At 39.2% G+C, this 21,260-nt stretch overlaps 1 protein-coding gene across 1 annotated transcript in view; it reads left to right on the top strand.

The window, feature by feature from the left end:
• The window catches only part of LOC136876493 (structural maintenance of chromosomes protein 6), a 271,830-nt gene that overhangs the window by 175,916 nt on the left and 74,654 nt on the right, over nucleotides 1-21,260 (top strand). Inside the window, exons 14-16 of the mRNA XM_067150494.2 lie at nucleotides 678-848; nucleotides 10,966-11,153; nucleotides 15,122-15,287. Coding sequence (XP_067006595.2) covers nucleotides 678-848; nucleotides 10,966-11,153; nucleotides 15,122-15,287 — 525 coding nt within the window. The remainder of the gene's footprint in view (nucleotides 1-677; nucleotides 849-10,965; nucleotides 11,154-15,121; nucleotides 15,288-21,260) is intronic.

Raw genomic sequence — 21,260 nt, 5'->3', positions numbered from 1 at the left:
TGCTGCAGTATGGGGCCGCGCATTGTTGAATCGGATGGTCTCGTCTTTTGCAGCAATATGCAACCCTCGCTTTGTTCAACAGCTCGCAGTAGTAAGCAGCATTGATTGTGCGCCGCTCGTGCAAAAAATCAATCAGCATAATGCCTCGCCGATGGAAAAAACAGTTGCAAGAACCTTGCCAGCTGACAGTCGAGTCTTGGCTTTAACTGATGCTGCCTCCCCTTTCCTCTGCCATTCCTTACACACACGTCCTTGACAGCATTTGATCACCGAACTGTGCAGTCACTCTCTGGCAAATTTCCGCCACTGTAACTCCTTCACAAGCAAGAAATTTTATAATTATGCATTGCACAGTGAAGGGGTGCACGTGTTGCTTCGACATCTTGAGCGTTACTGATGATACAGCAGGAAATATCTAACAGCACACTCTCCCCACTCCTAATGGTCCTGCCTAAACATAGCAAAAGCACAGGGCCAGACTTACCAACTATTGATGTTAAGGAACAAAAATCCCGTTTATACTTGATCAACCTTCGTACAGTATATTCTCGTGGTAAGAGATAAATTTAATTGTTAAGTTAATTAACACAAGTTGAACTTAGTAAAGTTGATCTGTTTGCCTTCAGTAAAATGTAGCTTCCCACTTTTTCCTATTACACTGTATTTTATCTTTCCAGGGACAAGAATTGGAAGCTGCTCAAATTGATTTAGAAAACTCGCTGCAGCAAGTAAAGATCCTTGAAAAGCAGGTTGGTGATTTACTACAGACTGCCCAAAATTCTAAAAAACAGGCTTCTACTTTGGATTCAGAAGTGAAGAAATTGAAGGAGAAGATAAACGAATTGCAGGTTTGTAATAAAGATAATTTCTTAATTGAGTTTGGGCTTATGATAGGCATTAGAGGAACAATTCGTAATGAGTCACTGGACTTCCTTAGAATTTAAAAAAATCCAAGGCATCATCATCCTTACCATAGCGGACTGTGTGCTGAGAACATTCCTTGGTGATTGATATAGATATTGATTCCCATAGGAAACCTGAAATATTTGTCCCAAATGAGTAAATTTATAATACCAATACAAACGATCCGCGATTGGACACTACAAACCTTCCAGCCAAACCACTCCTGGTCGCCAGCATTTCATCCCCATGTGCCAGGCTGGACCCATCAGTTGGCACCTAGCACACCCACCAAGACGCATGGCTAGTGCATACCATGGAGGCCATCGCGCAGGCCACTTGGAACCACTGGCAGTGCCAATGCACTATGAGAGACTTTGTCTCATTACCAAAAATTGATGCCTGCTTGGCCATCAGATGATATAGATATTGATTCCCATAGGGAACCTGAAATATTTTCCCAAATGCGTAAATTTACAATACCAATACAAACGGTCTGCCATCGGACACTACAAACCTTCCAGCCAACCCACTCCCGGTCACCAGCATTTCATCCCCATGTGCCAGGCTGGACCCATCAGTTGGCACCTAGCACACCCACCAAGATGCATGGCTAGTGCATACAGTGGAAGCCACTGCGCAGGCTTCTTGGAGCCACCGGCAGTGCCAATGCAGTATGAGAGACTTTGTCTCATCACCAAAAATTTATGCCTGCTTGGCCATCAGATGATATAGATATTGATTCCCATAGGGAACCTGAAATATTTGTCCTGAATGAGAAAATTTATAATATCAAGACACTATTTGTACTCCCTGACAGGAAATACCATGTACAGTGGAATCTCGATTATCCGTTCCCGGAAACTAAGTTTTCCCAGTTTATTTTTTCAGGTTACATGGTCCTGTGGGCATCCTATTTATATCACGTAAAAATCTTGCATTTTCCGTTCCTCGAAGAAACGATTTCCCAGATCAACTGGCCAGAAATTTCAGTCCCATCAACGCTAAATCCTCGATAAAGCATTTTTCAAGAAACTGTATCTCATGAAATGACAGCTACAGCCCACCCATGAATCTTGGTGTTAACGTCCTATCATTCTGATATTTAGAGCAAGTACTGTACTGGAAAAGCGATCGGCAATGAACTTGCTGAAGGGACCATCGTAGCATCGCATTCAGGTGGTATTGTAAAGAGCAAGTATCACTAAGCCGAGAGTGGCCACAACAATTGGAAGGAGACTGAGTGTATTTCAACAGCTCTACTTAAAGACAGAACGAGTTTCATCAAATGTTCGTACTTGTAAAATGTCTTACATTATGTCCAGGGTTAGATTTTTTTTTAAAATTTTTTTTATGATATCGCCGACCAGGTTTTCGGCACTTCCCTCAGGGCATTGTATAGTCACTGGGCTTTCAAGCAGGAATCGAAACTTCTCCTTCTTAATATAAATCTAATATTTTAATATTATCGTATACAATGATGTTATAGAGATCAGAACAGATGTTGCATCTTTCATAAATAAAGGCATGGGAGTTCTTGGGATTGGCTGTTACTGTTTTGATATTAATATAAGGCTGGGAATTTTGTGTTAAAATGTCATAACAACCGCAGTTGTTTTATTTGTGCAACGTTGCATTTAAAAAATTTGTAGCATTTCCCACTAGTACTGACTTGTGCAGTGAGCGCGCTTTCCAGCTGAGTTCAAAGTCACGAATAACCATAATTTCTTAAGTTTTGATGATATATTTTCTCTTTCCAATTTGATTGTGATTGGTGGTGGGCAGAATTTAATATAATGCATTCGAGAACTTTTGAGAATCAATACATTCAAAACCATATTCTCAATTTCAACATGACCTTCAAAAGTCGATGTAAGCTTAATTTACGCGGTACAGGATTTCCAGAAACTGACTACGAACAGTATACTGGTGATCAAATTACAATGGAAGGAAAAAAAGAGAAGGGATTTCGCCATCATGTTTGGCGCTTTCGTATCTAATGTGCTTTATTTTATTAGATTGGAGAATTACAAACTACCTTTGGTAGATTGTTGTTTGGCTTGGTGTAATTAGATTTTCGAAGAGTTTGGCTTATCAAAGTCGCTGAAGTTAAGGAAGTTTTCAAGGGAAACTGATGAAGTTTACCCGGTAAAAATGAATGTCAAGTACTGTATAGATATTTTTAATTTGCATTCTGGTAATTAATGTTTGAAGCCAGCTCCTTGGTCTAACTTGCCTGCCTCTCACCTGGAGGGCCCGGGTTCGATTCCGGGCCAGGTCGGGCATTTTTACGTAGATATGAGCCTGGTTCCAGGTCCACTCAGCCTACGTGATTACCTTTAATTGAGGGGCTATCTAATGGTGAGATGACGACCCCAGTCTAGAGAGCCAGGAATTAAGGCAGAGAGAATTTGTCACACTGATCACGCATCACCTCGTAACCTGCAGGCCTTCGGGCTGAGCAGCGGTCGCATGGTAGGCCATTGGGGCTGTAGTTTGGTTTGGTTTAGAAGTGTTTGTAAGATTATGTTATTATATTTATTTAGGATCGTGTCAACCTTCTATGGGTTATGATTACACAGTTTCCTTGACTGTTGATTATCTTTCTTTATACTCCAGTAATCCTTCATTCTCTGGCTCTCTTTTGCTCGTTCCTTATCCGAGAACACCCTTCTTGTTCTCTTGGGTTTCTCTACAAACAGATGTGTCACCTTCGCAATTTTCCTTCTGAATACTGTTCTGTTTGAAATATCGCCCTCCTCAATGCCGCATTTTTTAAGATCCTGATGAACTTCTTTCAGCAATGGTACTTGGGTCTTTCTTCTTTCCTGGAAGATGCGGATCTTATTTGCTAGACGTTCCGGTCTCATTCTTCTCAGGTGTCCATAGAAAGTCAGTCACCTTTTTCTTATCGAGGTTGAAATGTTTTTGCATTTTTCATACAGCTCTTGATTTGATCTCAAACGGAGGGTAAACTTATTCCTGTTGCTTTCTTGGGTCCCAGAATTTTCCTCAGAAATGTACGCTCTTTCTTTTCTATTTCAGTAATACCTTTTCTGCCAATTGTCCCTGCTGCATAGAGGCATTCAGATTTCACCCCAGTATTATAGTGTCTGTGTTTGGCTTGATAGGAGAGGGATTTATAAGTTTCCTAACATAGTCTGAATGTAATCTCCATATTCTTTGCTAAGTTTCCTAGCATAGCCTGAATGCAATCTCCATCTTCTTTGCTCTTTCTTCAATAGCTGGCTTTTCATTGTTGCTAGGATTCAGAATCTCCCCTAGATATTTGAATTTATGGACTCTCTCTATGTCACCATACTTGTTCTTCATTGTCCATGATGGTCCTTTGGGGCCGATGACCTCGATGTTAGGCCCCTTTAAACAACAAGCATCAGATGGTTCTTTGGGATCTATGTACATGTACTTAGTTTTTTCAAAGGATAATATAAGTCCTGCCTTTTCTTCTGTTTCTTGGCAAAACCTCTATCTGTGTAGTGGCAGTCTCTAGATTTTCAGCAAAGAACACTAAGTCGTCGGCAAATGCAAGACATTCAAATTTAAGTCCAGTGTTTTTGTGTCCTATCTTGATTCCATTCAGGATATTTTTCTGACTCAATTTCGTTTTGCCATTCCCTTATCACCTTCTCCAAAACACAGTTGAAAATGACTGGGGAGAGGCCATCTCCTTGCCTCACATCTGTCTTGATTTCAAATGGTTCTGATAGCTCTCCAAGGAATTTTACTTGTGACCGGGTGTTTGTTATGTCTGTTGTATTATATTAGTTGTTTTTTCATCAATTCCAAATTCTTTCAGCACTTTAATTAACCCAGACACTGCCAAACCCGTATATGTACGTTTTTGAATGCCGTGCCGTGTCCGCCAAACCCGTATATATACTTTTTGGTGCCGTGTGTACTTCACCGATCTCACAAATGAACGCGATATATGTCATGCTTCGAGATTCCATGGAAATGCTCAAAGAAGTTCTGTACTGCAGATATACCACTCCATTTCGCATGTTTTGAAAGCGATCTGGTGTTATTTCAGCTTCATTGGAGTGGAACATCTTTCCCGCTTACGTGTAGCCATCATGACGACTTGAAGTATACATTCTTCTCTTGTTGACGAAGAAATTGAATGTTTCCTCATAAATGGTGATTCTGGAGAGCTATATTTTGAAAATGAAGGTGGAGAAAATCTAAATGGCAACATTGAACTACAAGAAAGTGCGAGACAAAGTAGTAATGATGAGTCTCAAGCGGAATTGTCACCCCTTCCTCAGATAAATTATTTTTTCCCCAAATGTTAATGATTTTGATATTACCAGTTCTCGGATTTTAAAAAAATTATTAAATTTCAGTAATAGTATCACCGAGTGAAGTAGCCGCGTGTATTAACATGCTACGGCTATGGAGCCAAGCTCTGCACTTGGCAGGCGAGTGGGTTCGAACCTCATCGTCAGCTGTCTTGAGAATTTCTTTTCTTTTCTTTGTGGTTTCCCTTTTGCACTCCCAAGTAAATGCCGGGACAGTTCCTATTCATAAGCCACAGCTGATTCCTTCCACCTCTGTACCCAGTTTCATTCACCATCATCATCATCATCATCATTCTTTGCATATTCATTATCTTCTCAACTGAGGTTTGCGTAAGGAAGGACATCCAGTCATAAAATATGGTGTAAAATATAATCTCACTTCATCCCCGACATCGTATTGGGCTGCAGGGCTAAGGGGACGATATCCATTAATAGTATCGGTAAATATGTATCTCTCAAAGTGTTCCTTCCTTTATTAAAAAAAAAAAAGGCCCACAGGGCTCGGCTGGTCATCAAAACTCGGCAGTGAAAAGGTTAATGTGTCCCTGTCAACAGAGTCATATGCCTTGTTGAAGTCTACAAATGTCATAATTACCTTCTTGTCTGCTTGATAGTTTTAGTTTTGATTGAAGTCTTGATGGGCAATATCTGCTCCACACAGGACCATCCTTTCCTGAATCCTGCTTTGTATACCCCCAACTCTTGATCTATGTAATTCTCTATTCTATTCTGGAGCCCGTTGGACAGTATCTTGTATGCAACTTATAGGAGTGATATACCTCTATACCGAGCTTGATAGTTGAAGTCGCTTAAGTGCGGCCAGTATTCGGGAGATAGTGGGTTCGAACCCCACTGTGTCGGCAGCCCGCATATGGTTTTCTGTGGTTTCCCATTTTCACACCAGGCAAATGCTGGGGCTGTACCTTATTTAAGGACACGGCCGCTTCCTTCCCACTCCTAGCCATTTCCTGTCCCATCGTCGCAATAAGACCTATCTGTGCCAGTACGACGTAAAGCAACTTGTAAAAAAAAAAATATATGCCTCTATAGTTGTTAATATTAGTTTTGTCTCCTTTTTTGTGTAATTGGTGAATTATAGCATCCTTCCATTCATCTGGTATATTTTTAGTTTCCCAAATCTTTTGGAAGAGTCTCACTAACTTCTAATAGTTCGTCCCCTGAGTATTTTAGAAGTTCCGCCACGATTGAATCTTTACCGGACGTTTTGTTGTTTTTGAGTCTTAATGATTTCTTTTATTTCCTCTTTGTCTGGTGGGGCTGAGTCGAAAAGTTTGGATTGGGGTTCTTGGTAGGACCTGTCTTTGGAGGTTCACTGTTCAGTAATACAGTGGAACCTCGATTCTCCATTTTTTGGAGGGACCACAGAAAAAAAACCGTACAACACGGGAAAACGGAAAATCCGGGATCGAATGAACCATCAACAATTTAGCTAAACACAAAAATGAAATATGTATACTTATAATCTTATAAAAGACCCCTAAATCAAACCAAACTACAGCCCCAGTGAGCCTTCTGCCTACCAAGCGACCGCCGTCGGTCCAAAGGCCTGCAGATTACGAGGTGGCGCATGGTCAGTGTGAAGAATCCTCTCGGCCGTTATTCCGGGCTCTCTCACCATTCAATTGATCCTCAATTAAAGGTAATTGTAGAATGAGTGAACCTGGAACCAGCCCTCATATCGAGGTAAAAATGCCTGATCTAGCCGGTAATTGAACCCAGGCCCTCCTGGTAAGCGGCAGGCAAGTTAGACCGTGGGACCAGCTTCAAACATTAATTACCAGTACGCGACTTAAAAATCTTGAAACTTTACATTCTGTTTTACCGGGGAAACTTCGTCAGTTTTGCTCTGAAAACCTCTTTTAGTCTAGCAACTTTGATCAGCCGGAGCCAAACTCCTCGAAAAATTTTAATACCTGTAATGGCAAATCAAACAGCAATCCACCACAAGTAGTTCCCTAATCTAATAAATAATAAATAATACCATTAATAAAAATATATAAATAATATTAAAATATCATAAATAAAAATATATGAATACATTAAATTACTCAAAAACTTCATAAAGTACTTGAAATAAATTAAATTGATAAAAATAGTTAATCAAAATGTCCGTAGTCTGGGCGCCAGAGTTCACCAGAATGGATCCCTCGAATCTGATAGAGCATGATAAACTTTATATCCCAGGGCGTGTATATAATGCTGCGTACTGGTACATCTGCTGCAGGCCTTACCTAACCCCCTGAAAACGACTAAATAGGTAGGAACTGCACCTAGGTTCATCAATAACTCCACTGATTCTAAAATAGCCAACTATATTCTTAACAAAATTCGTGCATGAGAACCTCATCAACACACAAAATTATACATATAATACACACACAAAAGATTGCTGGAAGACTCCATATGTACAACAACAACAATAATGAAAACAGTGGGAAAACGAAAGTGAGAACTAAGCTACCATTTGTAGATAGTCCGATGAACAATGTACATATATGTAGATAAATACCCTTCACTGTCTCTGTATCAATACGACTTGTCGATTCTCATAATCGGCAGTCATAACATCACACAGATACTGTACCACATAATACTGTGTTCACAGACTTAAACACTTGTTGTAAAGATATATACGTTTGAGTAACACACGTTTGTCGATCCTGAACATAAATTATGGAAAGTCTGAGATAGCTTTCACCAACATATAATGCCAAGCCGCCACAAGTGCTACAATACTTAATGCGTAAACACTCCACAATTTGTCAATCAGCCACTTTCCACGAACATAACAAGACTACGTTCCATGAACGTTTGAAGTCCAGTTCATTGTAGCCGTGTCACTCCAGTACCGTGTATCAGCACTACTTCGTTCCCGTACAGTGTGTCAGTACGTGCTCCTTCTTTCTCGTACAGTGTCTCTGCACTCCTTCTTTCCCGTTGTGATGTCCAAGTTTATATAAACATCTGCTTCTCCCTCTCAGATGATACGCCGAGATGGATCCTCGCCAGCCAATCATGGTAGATCCTCTTGTCAAGACCATGCCCTGAACTTCTCCTTGGTCCCAAGTTATAAACAAACTCTCGGGTGTTCCACGTGAGTCATAGAACTTTCCTAGTACAACAACAAGCTATCTCATCAGACACTGGGAATGCCCGCATGAGTCATACAAATTACCAGAGTCCAATATAGCAATGTTTTCCCAGTACAAAACAAATTACTCATACCTACATATGTGGATATCTCCCAGCTTACAAATATAAATGACAAAATATGCAAATGAAATACTGATGATAATAATAATAATAATAATAATAGTAATAATAACAATCGAATACTGACAATAACATCTCTCACTTCTACATATAGTGCGAGGGTGTGATATATGTACTATCACAACATGATGGCGAAATCCTCTTTTTTTATCTTCCATTGTAATTTGGTCACCGGTTTCTGTTAGTAGTCAGTTTATATAAATCTTGTACCACGTAAATTAGGCGTACATCGGCTTTTCAAGGTTATGTTGCACTGGAGAATATAGTTTTGAATTGTTTCAAATGTAAGTATCGATCTTCAGTTCTCGAATGCATTAAATTCAGTTCTGCTCGTCACTAGTCACAATCAAATTGGAAAGAGAAAAAATATCATTAACACTTCCAAAATTACGATTATTCGCAACCTTGAACTCAGCTGGAAAGCGCGCTTGCTGTACAATAGATTCACAATTAAGTATTTATTTATTTTCCACCTAGTTGATACAATGATTGCTTAAGGCAATTTTTAATGGTCAAAAGTGGTACATGTTTCGTATATTATCAATATCTTCAGCCACATAACACTGTTTAGATGAAAAATATATAAATTGACAAAGTAATGCTTTAGAGGAAGTGTCCGCCAGGAAATGTAAGAACTAGGGCAAGAAACATAGTTTTCATACATCTCCCTACTGTGAAAACTGCAGCTAAAGAGGCGAATACTCCTCATGATGCTTGGCTATGTATGATTGATGATAGTATTATTGACGCAATTGTTTCTTGTAACAATATCTTCATATTTTCTGTGGAACGGAATTATAAGCGAGGTTGTGATACTAAACTTTCAAATAGAGAAGAAATGAAGGTATTACTTGGGTTATTGTACTTTGCTGGTGTGATAAAATCAAACAATTTGAATACTAAAGAACTGTGGGACAACAGTGGCAGTAGAATTGAATTATTTCCTGCTACAGTGGGCCTGAATAGGTTTCACTTTTTGCTAACGTGTATTTGTTTTGACAACATTAAAACTCGCGAGGGTAGAAGAAGAGGATAAACTTGCTCCTATAAGAACTGTCTTTGAAATGATTGTCAGAAACTTTCAGAATGGGTTTTCTCCTTCGGAATATGTGACTGTTGATGAAAAGTCGGAACCTTTTTGTGGGAAGTGCCCTTTCCGGCAGTATGTGAAGTGTAAGCCCGCAAAATATGGGATAAAGATCTTTGGAATTGCAGACTCGCGTTGGTATTACACGTGTAATGTGGAAGTGAACGTTGGTAATCAACCTCTAGAACCATACTGCATGTCCAACTCCGCAGCTGATGTTGTAAAACGGTTAGTTGCTCCTATCAGTGGCACTGGACGAAACATTTTTTGTGACGTTGGTTTATGAGTGTTCCTCTTGCTAAGGATTTGATAAAATTTCATAACCTAACCTGCACAGGAACTATGCGTCTCAACAAGCGAGAACTGCCACAAGAAATGACCGGGAAAAGGGGGGAGAAGGAGAAGTACTCGAGTCTTTTTGGCTTTTCGTATGCTTCTGTGTCTGGAAAGATTGTTGTAGTGAGATCAACAATGCACCATGGTAACAAACTTGATCCACAAAGAAGAGTGGAAGCGAAACCTGTGATGATCATCGATTATAATTTACACAAGGGAGGCATTGATGTTGTGGACAAACTGTGTGGAACATGCACTGTATCGAGGAAGAGTAAACATTGGCCACTGACCGTGCTTTTTGGTATGTTAAGTGTTGCTTCTATAAATGCTTTTGTCATTTACAAAAACAATGCTGGGCTGGAAAATACTTTATCTAGAAGGGCATTCCTGAAAGAGCTTGGTATGCAACTCACCAGGCCGCATGTAGCATCCCTAGTATCTCTGAAAGGCCTGCCCTACAGCTCAAAGCTTCTGTGAAGCACATTAGTGGAGTTGAAGGGGAACAACAACAGAAAAGGCAAAAGAGAAAATCCAGTCGCTGTGAAGAATGTCCATGGCAAGGAGACAGGAAAACAGACATCATGCTGCAATTGCAACAAGTTGTTCAGTAAGGAACACAGCTTCACTTATTGCGAAGGGTGCGCTCCGGATAAAGGCAAGTGACCTCCTCTCACTTCCCCCAGAACTTCTTAGTGAATTATGTGTGTGCAACAGCTGATTGATACTGTATATTTTTAGTGTTAACTACGTTTCAGACAGTTAACCTTATATTTTGCATTCCATTCCTTGTATGACTCACTATTTTCTCTGTGATGAAGGAATTTTACAAGTCACATTTTGTGCTGTTATTTCTAAAAATTTCCTCGAATAAGTGTGTGTTGAATCTTTACAGTTTTCATGATTTATTACTCCTTTTGCTTAACATAAACAAAATAGGCAATGTTCTGAAAGCATTTAGCAGTTTTTTCTGTAATTAGTGTAAACTTATTTACAATAAATTTTATATATATATATTTTTTTAATCTCCAGGGTGAGGCTAGAAATATTGATGAATCAGTGAAGGACGTCAATACCAAAATAAAGGGACTGCAAAATGCTCTATCAGTACATGAGGAAAAAGTTAAGCATATACAGTGTTCAAGAGATCAACAGCAACAAAAGACATCAACTGCTGTACAGTGTGCTCGAGATTTGTGTCCTGAGATCAAGACAAAGAGGTTAGTATATGTTTATTGAGATCAGAGCTTTAGAAAGCAAGTGTAAGTGAGGGGGTTTAGGAAATGTTACATCCTACTTTCACTCTTTGACATCCTTCGTATTGTACTTATTAGCATTTTGGAAATAAAAGTGGTTTAGTTGCGTCATATCTGTGAAATGTTACATTTTTCAGTTTAACTTCATTCTTATGTTGATTGTAGTAGGTATTTCTGTTTTAAGGCAGTTCTGTTCGAACGGTACTTATTGAACAAGAATGCTCTGTAGGAACAGAAGAGCTAACTGTTGGAAGTGCAGTTGTTGAAGGATCTTCTTTAACTCAATTTTTCTCATTCTTGAGGAGTTCTGGTCCCACAGCTTAATTATCAGATGTGAATTATTGTTCTTCATTTGAGACAGTCTGCTAGTCTGAGTGAGATTTGAAGAGGTTTCCCAGTAGAATGTTTATTTGGTCCAGTCATCTCATCTGGACTGCTGTCCATGAACTTTTCTTTGGACTATCAGTTTATCGAGGCTACTGCAGTAGATTCCTACTAATTCGAACCCTGATAACACAGAAACTCGGTTAATCAAAACTAAAATATAAAAGGTACCAAAAGTGTATTGAAATGAAAAAATGCATTTCAGAATGAAAATATTTGTACTGTATTTTTATTATTCTTGTCTGAAATTAGTTGCATTAGTATTTTGATGCATTAAAGTAAAATAATGTTGTACAGATTAACAAATTTATCATGTTTCCTTGAGAATTAGACCTCCTACCCCTACCCCACTGGCTTTTCAAGACAAGGAAAATGTAAAAACAATTAAAGCTTGCATAGAAGTCCCCACCTCCCAACTTAATTCGTCAGAGAGCAAGGATTCGTATCAAATGAGTTGGCCGTGCGGTTAGGGGCGCGTAGCTGTGAGCTTGCATTCACGAGATGGTGGGTTCGAACCCCACTGTAGACAGCCCTGAGATTTTCCGTGGTTTTCCATTTTCATACCAGACTGCACCTTAATTAAGGCCATGGCCGCTTCCCACTCCTAGTCCTTTCCTATCCCATCGTCGCCATAAGACTTATCTGTGTTTGTGTGACGTAAAGCATGTTATAAAAAAGCAAAGGGTTCCGCTTCGTGGTGGAGTCATTCATAGTGCTACAATAACCACACAAAATCGTATGTCAGATGTTAATGAATCTGTGACAACAATGCCATAACAACTTTATATAGTGACCTGCTAAGAATTTTTTATATTTTTTATTATGGAGTAGAATAGAATAACATGACAAACAAGCAGTGTAGTTTTAACACAGCTTTCAAATTAAAAGCTGTGTTTTGCAGAAAAATAAGGTGCAAACCCACCACTCAAAGAATTTAATATTCTACCAAACACAATCAGATATTGGTACAACCAAAAAGAGAAACTGAAAGCAGTTCATAGGTGTGCTATTCTTTCATGGTACCAAAAAAGTAAATATTCAGCCCAAAGATTGGTTTGACCCTTCACAACTCCTCCAACAGCTGTCATAGACAACCTAGGTGTCACTGAAGAGGCATACGAGGGAAATGAAGGGTGAGGTAGTTTCCCGTTGCATTCTTCACTGGGCCAGAAGTTGCTATTACAAATAAGTCTGCCAACAGTGTTTCCATCTCAGTGGCATGAGGGAAATTTGATATCACTTTCCAAGCCAGGTAAAGATCCAAAGCTTTTTGATAGTTATAGGCCTATATGTTTTACAAATGGCCTTTGTAAGCTCTTTGAAAGAACGGTGAACTGGCGACTTGTAAGGGCCTTGGAACAGGGTGGTTGCTTGAGAAGATGCCAGTGTGGTTTTCGCTCTCATCGTTGTGCCACCGATCATCTGGTCAGACTGAGAGCGCCATTCAGGAGCACCTATTTGCCGTGTTTATTATCCTGGAGAAAGCATACGACACTACCTGGCGATATAGGATTATCTCCACATTACCCCAGTGGGGATTTTGGGGAAATTTGCCAACACCTCGCGGGGTGCTGACCGTGCTGTGCTGTTACGTTTCGACATGGCAGCTGTCCTCTCCTGAATGCTATCGTTGTGCGGCTTATAGTTCATCATCAAGATCTATGCTGAAACTTTTAGACAGTATTCACCATAGTGGAGTTAGTCTGGCAATGGGAGCTTTCCATACTAGCCCCATCCCCAGCCTACTTGCTGAAGCGGGAGTTCCATCTTTACGAATAAGGAGGCAGCCGTTACTCCTCACATGCGCTGCCAAAATTCATGAAATGCCGCTACATCCAAGCTATCAACGCATCTTTAGTACCCAATACCACCAGAGGTACCAAAACCGGCCAAAAGCCACACGGCCGCCTGAGTTTCGAATTGATAGCTTGTGTTGTGTTGTAATGTAGATGTGGCTGTCGGTGGTTATCTTTAGCGGACTTCCAGCAAGATACCTCTGTGGTTAGTTCCACGACTGGATATATGGCTAGATCTACTCCGTGGACCCAAGGTGAACATGGATGCCTCTGCCCATTGAAGGAATTTCCAGGACTGTTCACCAGTATCCGGCCGCATGACATGTCTTCAGAAATGGTTTTAAGATCAGAGAAAATGTGGGTTGCTCTTTCATCACTAAATAATGTAAGCATGAAGATCCTCACTTCTTAGTGTCTGTAGCATGCATACTCTGGAGCTTTTTGCCATCTTAGAAGCTCTGCAGTTAGAAGTAATGACTTTAAATATCTACGTTAAAATTCTAAAAGAAAATGTGTCTAAAGTCCACCTGTTCAATACAAGTTTACCATTTGATAAATTGGTGTGTCTAAAAAGATACATAGGACATGTTTCGATCCAGCCTAGATCTAGCTAAAATAACACAAAGATGAAAGTATACAAAAACAGTGATACATAAAAAACTTGAGATAAAATACAATCAACAAATGCAGTAAAAACCTATGTTAAAATGTTCATATTTTCAATCTTGGATGAGGAAATAAGTAATATTTTGTGACTTCATATTAATGTTACTTCAATCTCATGTTTTCGTTCCCATGGTCAACTTTTTGGTTTCACTTTTAGATCCTGGTTATATTTGTATTCTCCATGAAGAAATTTTACTGATTTCAAAACTTCACTCCGTTTCCAGAAGCACGACAGCAGATAACATTTGACAGTCTTCACAATTTTAAAGTATTCCTCCAGCCAACCAATAGTTGTGGTAAATACGGTTGGACCCACACGTGTTACAACTAAATTCATTGTTTATGAAGTATATTAGTGTAGATTTTCTTGGGAAATGTTTGTGGATACTTCAAGGCAAGTGTTTTTTCTTAAATACTGTACATGAAATTTGTTTCATTTCGAAGGACAGAAATGTGCAGATCTTCACATGCTAGGCTGGGTGGTTCAGACTGTACCATAGTGGTTTTCTGAGCTTAGGTTTGTGGGCTCGATCCTCACTCAGTCCAATGATACTTTAAGGTGCTTAAGTACTTCAGCCTTGTGTGAGTAGATTTACTGTTAGGTAAAAGAGTTTCCATGGTATAAAATTCCGGCACCTCTGCTGCACCTCCGAAAACTGTAAAACCGGTTGTTAGTGAGATGTAAAAATAAGATTATTATTTTTCATATTTGGTGGAGTTATTTATTCTGAGTATAAGAAGGAGCCTTCCTCAGGGATTTGGGTGCTGAGCCTAATTTTGTGGTCTTTTCTTGCTTATTGATTTTTCTCTGCACTCTTTAATTTATTACTCTGCTCTTCAATTCATGATCCTATATTCCTCTGATATACCAAAATTTGCTTTCACAACTGTCTTTTTTTTTTTTTTTTCAGTAATGTTTAAGGTTACTTGCATAAATGTTTTACAATCTATTTGATCTGTGTGCATCAGATGTCAGATTTTTGGAAGGAATTCTTTCAATCAATAAAGTGACAAAAAAAATGAACGATTTATCCTATTTCAAAAGCATTTAATTCTTAATTTCAAAAAGGTTGCCTGTCTTTACAGATTTCCTTCAGACATACGAGAGGAACTTAACCGACTCAAGGAACAGGTGAAGACAGTAGAAAATGAACGTGGAACTTTGGATGCGGTTGCAGATGAATACTATACCAAAAAGCAGACTTACAATTCATTGTGTACAAAAATGGATGCTCTCAACATCTGCCTTAGGGTAATTATTCACATTTATTATTTATTACTATTTCCTATTTATATGAACTTACTTTCAGTGCATCCGTCAGTTACCAGGAATTGGCGTAGAAGGATACTTGTACATTACCACATTTTATTCCAGTGCAGCTGGCTTGATTACTCCTCTCCACACTCCTTATTCATCAGTGTGTTACTGTCCAGGTTTCTTTGTAATCAGTCTGTTGTAATCTGTGTGTTCCTCAGCTATCCTTTCATTTATATTTTCCTTCTTTGTTTTGACATCATTCATTCATTTTTATATGCCCAATATCTTCTCATTTTTCCTATTGCACCACATAACTATTCCATTCTTTTCATATGTCTGCTTATAACAGTACTTCATGGTAACCTGTATTCAGATTTTAACCTCCTGTAAGTGTAACCTTTATTGCGGTGTACAGGAAGGAACTTAATTAAAAAACAGGGAAAACTAATTCAGGTGAAAAATTACAAATCATGACAATAAAAGAAAGGATTGTACAACAATAATCACCACTGATCTTTCCTACTTTTAAAAACACCACTCGAAAGTATTAGTCTGTTAATGTCATTCCACACCATCTCTCCACTGACAGTTTGGAACAACCGTGCTCGATAGCTGCAGTCGCTCAAGGGCGACCAGTATCCAGTAATCGGGAGATAGTGGGTTCGAGTCCCACTGTCGGCAGCCCTGAGGATGGTTTTCCGTGGTTTCCCATTTTCGCACCAGACAAATGCCAGGTCTGTACCTTAATTAAGGCCACATCCAATTCCTTCAACTTCCTAGGCCTTTCCTATCCCATTGTCGCCATAAGACCTATCTGTGTCGGTGCGACGTAAAGCAAATAGCAGTTTGGAACATACCACTTACAGATTATAAATCTCATTTTTCCCCATTGACGGTTTAACTCTTTCAATAATCAAATAAGTATTATTCCTCCTATTCGGTACATCAGTATCATCTTGTATGATGAAATGTTTATTAACTAGACATGTTTCGACTCGCACCGAGTCATCATCACTAAAAGCATATTAAATTAAAATATTATTAAGATTAGAATTATTATGTATAAAATCTACATTAAAATGCTTCCTTAATATTAATGATAAAATGGAAAGTCCGAATTGGCATATTATGTGTGTATGAAGATTCACGATGTTGTGAGGCATAGTCTCTTGTCCATTTATACAAGGTTTTTTTAATGTTTGTTGTATGTTTAATATATATTTTATACAGAATAATTTTAATCTTTATCATATTTTAATTTAATATGTTTTTACTGAAGATGACTTAGAGTTAGTTGAAGCATGTCTACTTAATAAACTCTTCATCTTACAAGATGATATTGATGTACCAAATAGAAGGAATATTAAATTATTTATTTGCATAATTGTAAGACATACCACTTATTCGAGCAGCTCGTCTCCTTTCTCCCGAGTCTTACCAGCCCAAACTTTGCAACATTTTCGTAACACTACTCCTTTGTCGGAAATCACCAGAACCAATCAAGCTGCTTTCCTTTGGATTTTTTTCCAGTTCTCGAATCAGGTAATCCTGGTGAGGGGTCCCATATACTGGAACCATACTCTAGTTAGGGTCTTACTAGAGAATTATATGCCCTCTCTTTTATATCCTTACTGTGTGTTTGTCCAACCCTTGTCCCGTTTCTCTATGGGGTTGGATATGAGGTGAGATGAATCTGTCATGGAGGGTTTTTATGACCAGATGCCCTTCCTGACGTCAACCTCATCAGAGGAATTAATGAGATGAAATGAATGATGTGATATATGATAGTAGGAAGGGAGAGGGTGAAACCCAGTGCCGGCACATAGCCTACCTCTGCCGAATAGCACCAAGGGTCTGCTCAAGGCTTAAAGTCTCCATCCAACGGACGAATCACCATCAACAGCGTCATATGCCTCACTCCATATGAGCACTGCGGAGAGGTTTGGAATTTAATCCAGGCTTTTGGCACACAATCTAGTGATTAGAAATTGTATACCACCTTCTCTACCCTGCCAGCCAACATTCTGATGGTGAAATTTTTTTTCGACCAACGGGACTCGAACCGACTTACCTCAGTGTCAGACCTTTAGACTTCAACGCGTTAACAATAATGACCAGACTTCCTTTATATCCTTACTACAACCCCTTAATACACTCATAATCATGTGCAGAGATCTGTATCCCTTTTTACAATCCCATTTATATGTTACGATTCCATAAGGAACTTTCACCCCATCAGCGCAGTAATTAAAACTGAGAGGACTTTTCCTATTAATGAAACTCACAACCTGACTTTTAACCCCATTTATCATCATACCATTGCCCGCTGTCCATCTTGCAACATTGTCAAGGTCTTTTTGTAGTTGCTCACAATCTTGTAACGTATGTCTTCCTCTTATCGTACTCACAAAGATGCACACAGGAGATGCTGTCAATTGTGTACACTGTTTTATTTACAATTGATATATACGTTATACACACACACTAATGAACTGTCATCTTGAACTGACTTGAAGAAGAAGAAGAAGAAGAAGAAGAATACTGCCACATTATTAGCATGTCAACCAACTACCAGCACAACAAACTCACAACATGAGTTCACACACTTACTAACAACTCAACTCAGCTTAATACTCTCTTTCTACACCTTGCCTGGCCAGGCTTCTAGAAAAGTATGTCACAACATGCTTTCTCGTATCTTCTCGAATCTCCAGTAACCTGTTTGTAAATGGATAGAACATTCTATAAAACTCTAGTGACAAAGGTGCGTTGTTCTGGATTATTACCCTTTGTTGCACAACATTACATCTGATTCATACATCATATTTAGAGGTAATAATAAATTATATACTATTAATTACATGTTCTTACATTAAATAAAGTCTTATTAATATACATACAGCAGACGTATCGTGACATAACCTCACATGTTCTGTTACACAAGATGTATCATACAGCACACAAATAATAAATGATACAACCATGAATTATACCAAATAAAGTCTGTACTGACAACCTGTCATACGTAACTACGTCGATGATAATAATAATAATAACAATAATAATAATAACAATGGACATAAACAACTTCATAGCCACATCTCACAAAACATAATAATAATAATAATAATAATTTCGTGTGGCTATTTCTAGCCGAGTGCAGCCCTTGTAAGGCAGACCCTCCGATGAGGGTGGGCGGCATCTGCCATGTGTAGGTAACTGCGTGTTATTGTGGTGGAGGATAGTGTTATGTGTGGTGTGTGTGTTGCAGGGATGTTGGGGACAGCACAAACACCCAGCCCCCGGGCCATTGGAATTAACCAATGAAGGTTAAAATCCCCGACCCGGCCGGGAATCGAACCCGGGACCCTCTGAACCGAAGGCCAGTACGCTGACCATTCAGCCAACGAGTCGGACATAATAATAATAAGAATAATAATAATAATAATAATAATAATAATAATAATAATACAGGGTGTTTCAAAAAGAATATATGTATTTCGAATGCATATATGTATTAAACTGTAAGACATACGAATATGAAACTTTACACACACATTTACGAACCTGTCAAGTTTAGATTACAGATGTTCAATATGTCCTCCATCAGCGACACGAACAATATCACATCGATACTCAAATTCCTCCAATACTCGGGCAAGCATGTCCTTCATCACTGATGTTATGGCGGATCCGGTTCTTCAGCTCTTGTCGATATGTTTTTCCCGCATACTATAGGCACACTTTCAGTTACACATTTTTCACAGGCCCCTGAGAAACATACAAACAAATCTTTAGGGGTATAAGGCCAGAATAGGGAACAACCAGAAGAGAGAAAAAAAAAAAGAACCTTCATCTTATGTTTATGCTGTTTTCTCTTTATCCTCAACTCCTCACAACAAGAAAGACGCCCTCCCAAAAAAATGACCCAACAGTGAGTATGGCTGTTCACATCCCTGATGAAGCTCACTGGGACCAGAAAATAATTAGAAAATTGGGACTGATAAAGAGGGACCTCCATCTGTGAAAATGTAGAATTTATTGTAGAATTGTATTTTACTTCATCAATATAATAATAATGGCTGTGCGGATGAAGTGCCCTGTCATTGCGCTGTAAGAAATATGTGTCTGGTCGGTTTTTAAGGCGTCATCGCTAATTTGTGCTGTTCATTCGCGGGTTTTATTAGTGCACTGACGTTATCCGGCGGAATCGTGGCTCTTTTTGTGAGTTATTATACTTGGTTTTAATAGATTTTGGTACCAACGATAGTAGACATTTTAATCGATCGTGTTATGTCAATCATAGATTGCATGTTATCAAGCAAACCATCCGTTGAAAATAGCGCACGCATTATAGTACGTTTAACTCAAATAACTGCCAATAGAGGCTGGTGAAGGGGGCCGCGATAATATGGTCCTTAGTTAACTCTCTTTGCAAGAGTCCAGTCTGACCTCTCCGTTAATTGATAATACTTCCGCCGCGATCGCTAGGCGCTAGATTTTAGTTAAGATGTTACCTGGTCGCTATGGTACTCTGCCATGAATTGTTATACCATTAAACTTTGGCACTTCGCTTAACCACCGTCCTCATTCAGAATGGAGATCGATTTAGAAACAAGAAATAAATGCCTTATCTGTGATAAAACCTTTTCTCATAAAGGCTTGCTTGTCCACATGGGAAAGAAGCATAAAGATAGGTTACGCCAGAATGAGAATCAGTACTACGCCCTGATGGAACGACCTACTACTTCCAAAGGCTCCACGGGAATATTGTCTTCGTTAGGAAGAAATTTTAGACCACAATATAAATATTCGGACTCCGAGACAGAAAGTGAAGATGTACAAGATGAACAAAACGAGGATACTGTGAACAGACCGGAAGATAATTCCGATACACGAAGAACCCAATGCCCTCACTGTGGTGGATATTTTCAAGGAGCGAGAGGTGTAAACATTCACATTAGTCGCTCTCATCCACAAATACATCGAACTATCTTGTTAACCAACTTCAGTCAACGCGTATCTCAGTCAGAAGATGATATTATTCCCATTGAGCAGCAATATCCTGTTCAAGAGGAGACTACTTTCCAGTCAGAATTAAAGGAATGGAAGAACAAATTCATTCAGTTCTCCAGTGAAAACGATTCTGAGTTCGACACACTCGTGTGGGAGTTGTCGGAATTTCTGAGTAACTCTATCCATCTCTTACCTGGTCCAAAACACCCCGCTACGAAATATTACGAAGCCAGGAGAAAACAACGTCTCGGACATCAAGGTAAAACATATAGCAAGTCCTCGAATCCACAACGTGCGACCAAGAGAGAACGCCAAGAAAGAAAACGTAAATATGACTATCAGCTCACTCAGTTTCAGTTCTACAATCAGCGAAGGAAAGCCGTGCGGAGGGTACTTAATCCAAAATCCGAATCTTGCAACATCGATATTTCCAAAATATCTGCCACTTACTCCTATTTATTTTCCATTGAAAATTCCAATATAAGGCATGATTACTGCTCCAAAATCAGCGACGTAGACCGTGTAGAGCTAGATGAAACGTACAGCCCCAGAATCACAAAAGAAGAAATCTCCACCGCAACACGTCGAATTGCAGTAGATACCGCTCCTGGTCCTGACCGTGTCTTAGTACGTGTCATCAGGGACGACACGGTATGCGAAATCATAGCAATCATTGCGACTAGAATGCTTTCAACAGGCAAAATACCCCAGTGTCTAAAGAGTGCTAGAACCGTGTTGATACATAAGAAAGGCGATGTCGAATGTCTGTCAAACTGGAGACCGGTAACGATCTGTTCGGTAATTAGACGTGTTATTGAAAGGGTATTAGATCAGCATTTGCGCTCCTTTGTAACTTTCAGCGAACACCAAAGAGGCTTTAACGACTAGCCAGGATGCCTTATAAATACTTCCATTCTCAGAGGACTCCTCAAGACAGCAAAGACAGATAAG

The sequence above is a fragment of the Anabrus simplex genome, chromosome 6 (assembly GCF_040414725.1).
Source record: "Anabrus simplex isolate iqAnaSimp1 chromosome 6, ASM4041472v1, whole genome shotgun sequence".
Classification (NCBI taxonomy): domain Eukaryota; kingdom Metazoa; phylum Arthropoda; class Insecta; order Orthoptera; family Tettigoniidae; genus Anabrus; species Anabrus simplex.
This window is presented reverse-complemented; position numbering and strand designations above follow the sequence as displayed.